The sequence below is a fragment of the Hibiscus syriacus genome, unplaced genomic scaffold, assembly GCF_006381635.1.
Source record: "Hibiscus syriacus cultivar Baekdansim isolate YM2019G1 unplaced genomic scaffold, ASM638163v2 tig00117048_pilon, whole genome shotgun sequence".
NCBI classification, from domain to species: Eukaryota; Viridiplantae; Streptophyta; class Magnoliopsida; order Malvales; family Malvaceae; genus Hibiscus; species Hibiscus syriacus.
Genome location: NW_024063538.1, coordinates 1,852,232 through 1,863,830, shown reverse-complemented (window position 1 = coordinate 1,863,830; position 11,599 = coordinate 1,852,232). Strand labels below are relative to the sequence as shown.

Genomic DNA, 11,599 nt, shown 5'->3' with positions numbered 1-11,599 from the left:
ATTTGCCAATAGCATCTTCTGGAAGTGTTCTTTGAGTTATTTGATCCGAAGAAGTGCATCAGCAGCTTTAGTCATTTGAGCAGCACGTATAAAATTTATCAATTTTATAATTGATGAATCTGGACCACATTTCTACATGGATATTGAAGTAACCGCACTCGAGAATCCCATTCTTGTCAAGTATAACAGTTTATTTTCTTCATCAGAATTCAAGATTTCTTGGTATTAAAAGAACTATCGATATCTGTGAAGTCATCTTTGAAAGGCCACTTCATAATCAGATGAGCTGTTATCAGAATCAACATGTTGCCTCAATGCAAGCTTTTCAAGAGCTTATACAATTGAGTTTTATTCTCAAGAAATTTTTGTGACATTATATCTACCTCTACATTTGTCAAAGAGGATAGATTCTCTGATTTGAAGAAGAAAGATTTATTGGGTTTTTACAATTGAAGAAATACTCAATTCACCAATCTGAAATCAAATAACTTAACATTCATGCATCATATTTTAGGTGTTTACAAAAATAGATGCATTTTCATTCATTTTTATTCTTGTTGAATTTTTAACAGGAATTTCAAAGATTTTAGCAAAGATTTCAAATCCACTTGATGGATCATTCATTACCAGATAAGTTCATAATGAGAAGAACTCATCTGAAAAAAGAAGAAGAAGTTCATAATGAGAAGAACTTGTTCAACTTTTTGTTTAAATTCATCATTTGATGGATCAACAGTTCCAGAGAAGGTTCATAATGAGAAGAACTCATCTGAAGAAGGAAGAAGAAGTTCATAATGAGAAGAATTTGTTCAACCTTTTACTTGAATCCGTCATTTGATGGATCAGCTTTTCCAGAGAAAGTTCATAATGAGAAGAACTCATCTGAAGAAAGAAGAAGAAGTTCATAATGAGAAGAACTTGTTCAACTTTTTGTTTAAATTCATCATTTGATGGATCAACATTTCCAGAGGAAGAGTTCATAATGAGAAGAACTCGTCATCTGAAGAAGGAAGAAGAAGTTCATAATGAGAAGAACTTGTTCAACCTTTTGCTTGAATTCATCACTTGATGGATCATTCTTTTCCAGAGGAAGAGTTCATAATGAGAAGAACTCGTCATCTGAAGAAGGAAGAAAAAGTTCATAATGAGAAGAACTCATCAAAAGCTTATTCAACCTTTTGAATGACTCTATCACAAAAGGAGGTCATCATCATCCCCAGCAGAAAGTTCATAATAAGAAGAGCTTATTTGGAGAAGAAAAGAAGAATTTATTCAATATCTCCATAATGATCAAAGTAAAGTCAATGGATAAAAAAATTTATTATCTTTTCATCTTTGCCCTATTCTTGTTAACACAAGAATGAGCAAAGAGGGGCAGCTGAAGATACTATTTTTTTTATCCATTTTATTATCATTATTATTAATATTATTATTATCATTATTAATATTATTATTAGTATTATTATTATTATTTTTATTATTATTATTATTATTATTATTAAATATATTAAATACAAACCAATTACAATTAAACCGGCTCAGTTACAAACCAACTGAAACCGGTCCAAATCCAACCGGAAACCCTAAATATTTGGGTTTCCAGTTAGGGTTTCCTAACCCTAATCATCCTCAGCCGCCTCATCACAGCCGTTGGATCTGGCACGATCCAACGGTCCACATGGCTCCAGAGAGGAACCCTAGGGTTTGATACCCTAGGGCCACGCGGCGCCGCTCCAGCTTCCACGCGGCTGCCGACAGCCCTCACCGCCTCCGCCGCTGCCACGCCTCCATCGAAGCCTCCAGAAGACCCAGATGGCCACCCACGTTGCTACTCTAGCAGTGAGTCACCACTGGTAGTCCGGTGACTCACCGAAGGGTAGTCTATTACCCAGTCCGATGACCGCACCGGTGGTGGCTATAAAAGCCACCACCCACCTGAAAAAAAGAAAAAAAAAGAAAAAGAGACAGAGACAGAGACAGAGAGACAGAAACAGAACCGGGGAAAAAAAAAAACAGAGAAAAGGAAAAAAAACAAACTATACCAACGATCTCAGCAGCAAGAACCAGAAGAAAAAAAAAAAAAAAAAGGAAGAAGAGACTTACCGAGGAAGCGTTGACCACCGGATCTCGTCAGAACCTTCGAAACATCGAAGGTATTTTTAGATTTGCTCCGTTTGGGAGCAGTTTTAACGGAAAAAAAAACGTCGGAACCGTCATTAGGACGGTCCGATCTACATTTAGATAAAAGAAAAAAATTTCCGGCCACCGAAGACGGTGGCCGGCGGCGGTGGTTGACGGCGGATGAACGCCGGCTAACGGCTGCCGGCCGACTGAACCTCTCTCAGTCTAGAGAGAAGACAGAGAGTTCTTCTCTCTGTTTGAGAGAAAGAAAGAAAAAAAAAAGAAGAAATGAAATGGCTGGCCCTTCGGGCCAGCCGATTTGGACTTTTATAGTCCTTCCCGAACGACGTCGTTTCGGGAAGGACTATGCGCGTGATTATGGAAAAGTTAAATCCCTTCCGCAGTCCTTCGTACTTGTAAACTTTACATTTTAGTCACTAAATTAAATTTATAATATTTTTAATTCAGTCTTCGAATTTTAATTTCTTTTATTTTAGTCCTTCATATTAAAATAATATATTAGGATAAATTACAGATTTAATCCCTAATTTTAATAAATAATTTTTTAGTCCCTAGTTCATACTTTTAATTTATTTTATTATAAAATTTGAATTTTAGATAAGTTTATTTTGGTCATTAAATTATTAAATAAAAAAAATATATTTAAACCCTATAAATTCAATTAATTAGTAATTAGTAATTAGTAATTAGTTTTATTTTTATAATTTAGTTATTAATTTTATATGTCTTTATTTATTTTATTGTTTTTAAATATATTGTTTAATAGAATTATTATTTTATTATATTGTTAAATATTTTGATTTATATTCATAAATATATGTAATAAATATTAACTTTTAAATATTTATTTTTAATATCGAAGAAAAGGACAGTCTTAATACAACTGGATGTCCTATTCTGATGTTTTAAAATTAAACAATATTATTTAAATTAATATTTATCAATATCAAAGAAAGAGCTGTCTTAAGGCACCTAGAAGTTCTTTTCAGATATTTTTAAATAAAAAATATTTTTTTACAATTTTAAAATTATAAGATTATAAATTAAATATATTTTTGAATTGTTAAATTTTTAATAATAGAGACAATTTATAATTAAAAAAGTACCAATTTTGGGCGTTGTAGGGGTGCTAATCCTTCCCTAAATGTAACCGACCACGAATCCCTTTTTATTATTAAAAAGAATGAATTTTTGGTTATAAAACGCAGATCAGTTCGATTTTTTTAATTGATGTTTTCTTAAAACTCTTTTAAAAAATAATTTTTAGGTATTCGACCTACCTAATCCAAAAAGGCCGATGGCGACTCACAAATTATTTTCAAAATTATTTATTAATATTAATTTCCCCGCCAAATTTTAATATTTCGTGCCCGGACGAAAACCGGTTACGACAGGATTGACAACAATATTGCGATTGTGGAGATGGCAAAACCCCACTCCCATCCTTTATTATCCTCAACCCACACAACAAATGTGACGGCAATAAGCGCACCACATGAGAGACAAAAGACAAAGTAGTTGAAGAAGGTGGATCTTTGCTTCCTTCCTTCTGGGGTGTCTCATCCAACTGCTCAGCGCCGTGAGTTGGTAAGGACCCCTTTATACCTCCAACACCAAGTGCCACCAGATACAGGCCTACGAACAGCATAGCTGCTTTCCCGTCACCAACTTCCTCGCATGGAATAGATGGATTGCATTGTGGGGGCTTTAGTGAAGGCGTCCGAGCTTGGATGGTAAGAATTATCAAGCCCTGTTCCAATGCAGCTATTGATTAGGCATATATAATTCCGGTAATGCATTAACCACCAACAATTTTGACACTAATTATGATTTTGTTGGAAGAAATAGTTTGTTTCTTTACAAGGTTTTAATTAGTATCATAGATAAGCCATATGCCAAAAGGTCAGTCTAAAATAAAACCAAATAGTCAGTTTTCCTATCTGGTATCAGCATCCAAACCCAAAAATGCTTTGGACCGCACTGCCGAAATTTTAATGAAATGATATTATAAAGAAACTGGGGTTTCCGCTACTGGGCTTTGTAAAGTTCTCACTTCAATAAACTGTCAAGTTGTAGTCATTAGCCACTCATGCACGTGGTTCGTGAACCTGCCAACATGAGCACTATTCCTTGACATGTTTGTTGTCGTTTTTGTGCTTCCGGATTAGATCCCATTTGATGTTACCATATTTGCTGAAATTGTGAAAGGACAGTTTCTCATGTTGCAACACGAGACACTAATATTTAAACCCCTTAAGGCTAAGGCGTCGGCTTCTATTGGCTAAATTCCATGACTTTTTTTTTCTTCCCAACACACCACGTCTGAATTTTATATTTATCGTTACGACTTTTTTTGTTGCTTACAAAATCGAATTTGTCATCTAGTAAAATTTAATGCTTGGAAGGAATATGACCAATTCAAAGCCTAACCAACGTAATCAATAGTTGAAAGTTTCATCATGATAAACAGGACCCTTTCATTGCTTCTTGTTTTGTTTCTGGATCTGAGAGAAATTATGGACATTTATCATAGGACCTCGATAGTTGAACTTAAGTAAACGGCGTTCCTTGGATTCATATACCAAGAGCTCGCGCCTGTGTCGGCACCAACCTTTAATGCTCAACACTCCGTATCTTCTTCTTTTTTCATGCAAAATCGTATAGTGAAGGACATGCAACTATAAAAAACAAGTATTTGATGGCTTGAGAAAAAAGTTTACCAGAATTTCGATGAGCGCGCTTATGAGGTAGATGTGAAGTGGTGAAGAAAGCGTCAGATAAGAAGCCTCCAAGGAGGGCCAAAAGGAAGGCAGTTCCCATGAAATTGGTGACATTGTTTGCCGCTTTGGACGGTGAAAAGTGCATGTACTTCGACAGATACAACACCGGTTGCTGGCATTTGCTAAGTAAGCCAAATTTTCCAGCACTTCGACAACCACACAAAAAAAAATCATCATTAAACCATAACATAGACTTATAAAATAGCATCTTTTGGGGGGTTACTAACCCAAGGTAAAGGAAGCAGCAAGCATGCCACCATGCTTGCCTCTTAAAGCAGGTCTATTCCTCCAATCCACATAGCCTTCCCATCTGGTATCTTTATACCCTCCTTCCTATAGGGAAAAAAACATCCACAAATGAGAGTTAGTAGATAAATTATAGTAATATACATGTTTCTTCTTTCTGTCTATTTGAATGACAAAAAGCAAAGGACAAAAAAAAAGAGAAAAGAGGGGAAAAAAAAAGGGAACCCACCATTGCTGTTTCTCAACACTTTTTTCCCCAAGTTGGGTAAGTTGTATTGGATATATCAGGTGAGAAGTGAACCTTGATGAGAAAAGCAGTGATGGGGGTATTTAAGAGCGGTGCGAAGAAAGGGGCATTGGAGTCAACTTGGAGGGAGAGAATGGTCTAAACCCTTTAGATAATGACTTTGATTAGGAACCTTTTGTGTGTACTAAGAGGTTTTTTTAATATATAAATACAGTAATTAAGACAAAAGAATTGATTCTCCAATCCGATGTCGCGTACACACGCAAGCAACACGATCCTTTAAAGTAGTTTAAACTATGCATTGACTCAACAACTCTCAAAGTTACAATTACCATTCCATCTTTTAGTGACGACGGTACTCACTTTTTTTCCTGCCCTAGTGTATTTACAGTAGCAATCCTTCAATTACTTGCTGAATCAACAACCCAAGTTTTCTTGGACCGATTCCAAGAATTGCCAAAGGCCAAAGGCAGATATATAATTGAAAGTTTAATTTCTGCGACCCTGATTTCTTTCTGAAATGAATTAATATTGAACCAATTCCTGCATCTGAGTAATATTAATTATTTCAATTCCAAAGTCAATGGAGGAACAACAACTCTTCCTGATCAAGGCCAAAGCCACGTTTTGTGCAGAATATCCGGTAGCTGACAGCTACACCATTAAACAAGCATTCCAATCTTAAAAATTAAAACTCATACAACAACACTTAACAGCTAGAATTATATGCAAACATGCTTTTGTTTAAAGCATCCTTCACACGTTCTAAAGGCTGCTAATTGTAACACTAGGAGAAACTTGGTCGTTGACAAAACATCATGGTCATCCTCGTTATCCACCAATTTTTCTTCTAAATTTCTCCGAATAAAACTTGCCACCTACTGTTTATAGACTGTTAAAGACTGATCGTTCGCAGTATCAGATCAAGTGCCCAATATTTGATAAAAAATGCTTTCAACTTACATCCATTAGAAGATGACACCTATCTGATGTCAGAAATAAATTGCTTCATAAAGGCAGAGTTATGACCACCGCTGATGTTGTCCCTCTCAACATGTTTTTATGATCAGACCCACATCAACTGTGTATCTTTTCTACTTTCTTCAAAAAAAATTCACCAGTTAAATAAGATTTGTTCAAATGTTTGAATTAAAAAAAAAGTATTCCAATCTCTATAATTAAGGTTAATTAATTCAAAGGTGTAATTGAGCAAAAAGTAAACGCTATTAATTATATTTGTTGGATCAGGTTTGCAGACGGTAGAATTTTCTATATGATATGACGTTTTTTTTTTGGGATGTAGACAATGTGAAAGGGTTATTTAATATACCGGTTCTAGTCCCTACCATTGACTTGCACACACTCACATACACATAATTTGTAGAGAGTTGAAATATGATAACGCTGCCAAAGTTATATATATGTATATATTAAGATCACTACTGTTTACTTGATATACAATTCCTTAATCTATGACAACGAAACTTAAGTTTAAAATATGACCATTACTTTGGCAGCGTTATCATATTTCAACGCTCTACAAATTAAATGATGCGGTGGTGTTTATGATTTCAATATGCCATATAATCTCATATATTCTATCGCTAAGATATTCTTCTCTGCCAATAAGATTAAGGTGTGAAGGGTCCCTTGAAAGTTTGAGTTTTCAAAAGAAAATGAAAGAAAACTCTTGCAACGTTATAAACTCCAATCACCATTTTAATCACTTTCCTCACGTGAGTTTAAACCTGCAGCCTGCTATTTTTGACTATTAACAAAATCTTCAACATGTCGAGAATCTGCAATTTTTTCTTTGTAAGATACTGCATTTTTTTTGTTTATAAAGTAATATTATCATTTGATATATTAAAGACGAAGCCTTTCTGAAGATGAAATCTAGGAGGGGTAGGTTTAGGGTCTAGCTAATTTTAGTTTATTTTTGCGTGAAGATTCCTCCTCTTTCTACTTGTGTGTGTATTGAAACAAAGAACTAGGATGTTCAAAATTCGGTTTTAATCGAATTAATCGATCGAATCGAATTAGTTCGGTTAATTCGGTCGGTCACCGAATTAATTCGATTGGAAAATGGTTAAGGATTTTTTTAGAATTCGGTTAACGGTTAATTCGGTTCGAAATCGATTAATTAATCGAATTAACTGAATTAACCGAATTAACCTTTAAATATAATTATATTAAGAGGCCCAATCTATTTAAAATCCATTTAAAACCCAAATCAATATTAATTAATTAAAATAATATCAAAACTAAATGCAAAATATTTGAATCAAATTAATTAGATATTATTTATAATTAGATATTATTTAAATTAATTGTAAATTGTTTTTTTAATTAAAATAATATTAAATTCTAAAATTATAAAAAATTTCGGTTAATTCGAAAATTAACCGAATTAACCGAAATTTATTCGGTTCGATTAATATTTTCGAAAAAAAGTTTGGTTCGATTAACGGTTAAAAAAAAAAGTTCGGTTAATTCGAAAATGGTAGTTCGGTCGGTTCGGCCACCGAATTAACCGAATGAACACCCCTACAAAGAACCAATAGCTTGCAAGAGGTTAATTCTTATTGACAATTGACAAATATGAGCTTTCCCCAAAACAAAGGCGTTTACGCAATGAGATAAGTATCGGTTAGTTTCGGACAATGATATATAAGGTTAGCTGGATTTAGACAAAATATTTTGTTATTATGCATAGGTCTTAATTTCTTCAAGTTTTTAATCAGATTTGAAATTCACTCAAGAAAAGTGTGTGTATGTGTTCAATCGTACACACAAACTATTAGAAAAGTATGCTTTGAAATTCACTCAGATTTGAAATATTTGTCATTATTCTATTTTATGTAAATTGATCATTCAGATGCCTATTCAACAAGCAAAATAATAAATTTATAAATACATTAATCACTTTTGTGTTTGTCTAGATTTAATAGCATTAAGTATATTAAATTCTGATATCAATTCAGAATAATCCCTCCTCTTTCTTTAAAAAAAATATTTTTTCAGGAAAAAAAATCCAAACTTTCTACGGCCTTCACTTTTTCCTCAAAAAGGGTCATATTAAGACCAAAGTTGATCGGTAGCCCAACCAAATCGGACCTCGTTTCTCGGACCCCATCAAATACCCGCCAACCCAAATAGGTCCAAAGCTTTAAATCTCCGGCGCACAGGCCTGCCTGCCTCCGCTTGCACAATGGCCTCTAATACTTGTGCGTACTGCGCGCCTCCGTTTTTTAGGTTCGCGAACCGTCGCTCGCCGATCGTTTTCATTACCCGCACATACCTTCCGCCATTACGTCTGAGACCGCCTCCGCCATTGATTTTCTCACATTGTGCCACAGTCTCAAGGTAAAAATGATAACGTAAATTTGTACCGTTATTCTATTTCCTTCCAGTCTTTAATTTCTAAAACTTTTCTAGTGTAATTAAAGACGTTTTGAGTGAAGACTTTGAAAGCTACTTAGAAATTTAAGCTTCCAATAGCCGTGCATCTTTGCTTAAACCCACCTTTCTATCTCATAGTTTCCAGTTGAATCATGCAGGGGAAAAAATTATAGTTCCTGATTACTTTTTTCATTGCATAGACCACAAAAAGGAAGGGTTGGATCATCATGGATAGAGGGTCCTGAATCAATTGCTGACCATATGTACCGCATGGCGTTGATGGCTTTGATCGCTGGTGACCTTCCTGGTGTGAATAGAGAAAGGTTCACTCTCTTATCATATCATATGATCGGGGCTCTTGTTCTTCATTAATTATCAACTTCCAAGTTTGTAAATGTGATTTAGTTTTATTTATTTTCATCCATGCTAATTGAGGAGAATTTTAGAAGCTTTACCTAGCTAATAGGTATTCTTTTTTTCTTTTCTTTTTCTTTTTCATTGACTGGATTTAGCTTGTTAAAGAGGCTTGAGATGAGTTTATTGATAGATATGTGATTCTCTATGCTTGCTTTTTTTAAAAAGAACTTTATTTGCTTTCTTTTGTTGGATGTTTAAGCTTATGTGTTTTCCTTCTAACTCTTACAGATGTATCAAGATTGCAATTGTCCATGATATTGCAGAAGGTACTCTCCTATGCCTGTATCTTCCATCATAATCATTAGTGTACTTCAAGTTTGGAATGGCCATGCTATACAAATTTATGATGTTAAAATCAGCAACGTAGAAATTGTTTTCCTCGAAGAAGGAAAAAGAAATCTTTAAATAGGTACCATAAAAGTTTTAAAGTTTTAATATGATAATCTAGATAGTTGACAGTGTTGAACGTTTAGAACCAACTTATTGATTTTCTTACATGCATTCTATGAGTTTGTCGTGTTGGTTTTTATTTTGGTTGGGGATGGGGGTGTATGTTGAGCAACCACATATCTAATGCTATATACTGATGCACATGTGCACTGCACAGACACACACAAGATTCAACTTATAGTTTGAGTTTTGAGGTCAGATTTTCAATTTTGACAGCTATTGTTGGAGATATAACACCATCATGTGGTGTGCCTAAAGAAGAAAAAAGAAGACGTGAACAAGCAGCGTTAACTGAAATGTGCAAAATTCTGGGTGGAGGAATGAGAGGTACTTCCTAGTGAATATCATATTTAGGAAATTTGAGTTTCTAAACAATTTATTTTATCAATTTATCTTAATTTGGTATTTTTTTATATGCAGCGAGGAGATCCAACAACTGTGGGAAGAATATGAAAATAATGCTTCTCTGGAGGCTAACCTTGTGAAAGATTTGACAAGGTATGCTATGTGATTGAATTCATGCTTCTGTGCATGCTCACTCACACACAGATTTTTCATCTGAAAGATGATTTTTCGTTGAAAGTTAAATGTCTTAGCTTTTCAGTTGTTACGAGTGTTAACTGGATATGCCGCTCTGATGAATCTCTCTCTCAGAACTTGTATTTGAGATAATCTTACATTCTAAATTTATAAGATGCATATGGGATGTGTTTGTTCTTCGAGCTGAAAAGACCGGCTGACTATATGTCCAGGTTTGGTTTTAAACAACCTTCTTGTGAATGAGGATGGGACAACAAAGCAAATCGAGGTTGGGGATACTGAGGTTTAACAAATAGTTGATACATGAACCTAGAAGTTCTCGTAGATAATTATATTGACATTATTACCTTGTATTGTTTCTATGATGCAAACTCAATATAAGTAACTGATTTTGGTTGCATTAATGCTCTGCGGGCCTGTGCTTTTTATGTGCTGCTGTCTATCCTTCACCTGCATATATAAATATAGAACTTAATCTTTCTTCTTCTATTGAATTGTGTTCACAACCAGGTTGAATTGATTCTGCAAGCGCTGGAATATGAAATGGGTAAGGGGTTTATTTATTACTTATTTAGCTTAGAAATGTGAAAGGTCTTGAGAAATTTTCTATATGATTATCAAATCTATTCTTTGATATTATGATACAATTGCAGAACATGAAAGGTGCTGGATGAATTTTCCTTTCAACACAAGGTACAGTAGGTTATTTGAAGCAGCATGTAATATGGGATACCATTTTGATCTTACTGTCAGTTCTCTTACTCCCCTATGATTTGTTCAGGAAAATTTCAGACAGAGATTGGAAAGAGTTGGGCCAAAGAGATAAATTCGAGGAGAAAATCACTACTGGCAGACAAGACAAAACGTTGTAATTGACAAAATGGATTAGTGTCGATATCATTATAATATAGTATCAATAGCCACGGAATTTCTTCATCCGGATATACACTATCTTAACCAAGGTTGGGAAGCTGGAGGTGGAAGGCAAGCATATTGTAGTTGGTAATATGTGCGTGTGTTAAGTTCATCGGAGAATTTTTGCTTTGTTGTAAGAATGCAAAGTGATTTCATTAGCATGTTTGGAAATAGAGGAAGCTATACACTGGTACGTGTAATGTCAGCAACGAAAAGCCATTTTGAAACTATCTTAGTTATGTTCTGTGAAACGGACCAAATGGTTAATTTGAATAATAATACTAATTACTCATTTGCATTTCATGTGCATATAATCTCTTGACTTGATACAAGATACTTCATCTTATATATTACAATAACAACAATACTAATTGAATTTAGTCTATTTTATTCAAAACACTTTTTTTTGGTAAACTATACCAATGACCACATAATGTTTCACCCATTTTACTTTTATCAT

At 34.3% G+C, this 11,599-nt stretch overlaps 1 protein-coding gene and 1 pseudogene across 1 annotated transcript; one reads left to right on the top strand and one right to left on the bottom strand.

Annotated features, from left to right (window-relative positions):
• Positions 1 to 395: 395 nt before the first annotated feature.
• On the bottom strand, positions 396 to 5,086 carry LOC120197418 (protein NRT1/ PTR FAMILY 4.6-like). Its single transcript, XM_039198954.1, has 3 exons — positions 4,863 to 5,086; positions 3,535 to 3,892; positions 396 to 410 (listed from the first exon to the last, which is right to left on the bottom strand). Coding segments are annotated over exons 1-3 (474 nt in total). The 5' UTR covers positions 4,977 to 5,086; the 3' UTR covers positions 396 to 408.
• Positions 5,087 to 5,998: 912 nt separating this feature from the next.
• On the top strand, positions 5,999 to 11,339 carry LOC120197352 (annotated as a pseudogene).
• Positions 11,340 to 11,599: the final 260 nt, after the last annotated feature.

Coding starts and splice junctions, on each gene's coding strand:
- LOC120197418 (XM_039198954.1), bottom strand. CDS start 4,976: ATGTCACCAATTTCATGGGAACTGCCTTCCTTTTGGCCCTCCTTGGAG. Junction 3,893..4,862: donor GCGCGCTCATCGAAATTCTG/GTAAACTTTTTT, acceptor GCATTGGAACAG/GGCTTGATAATTCTTACCAT.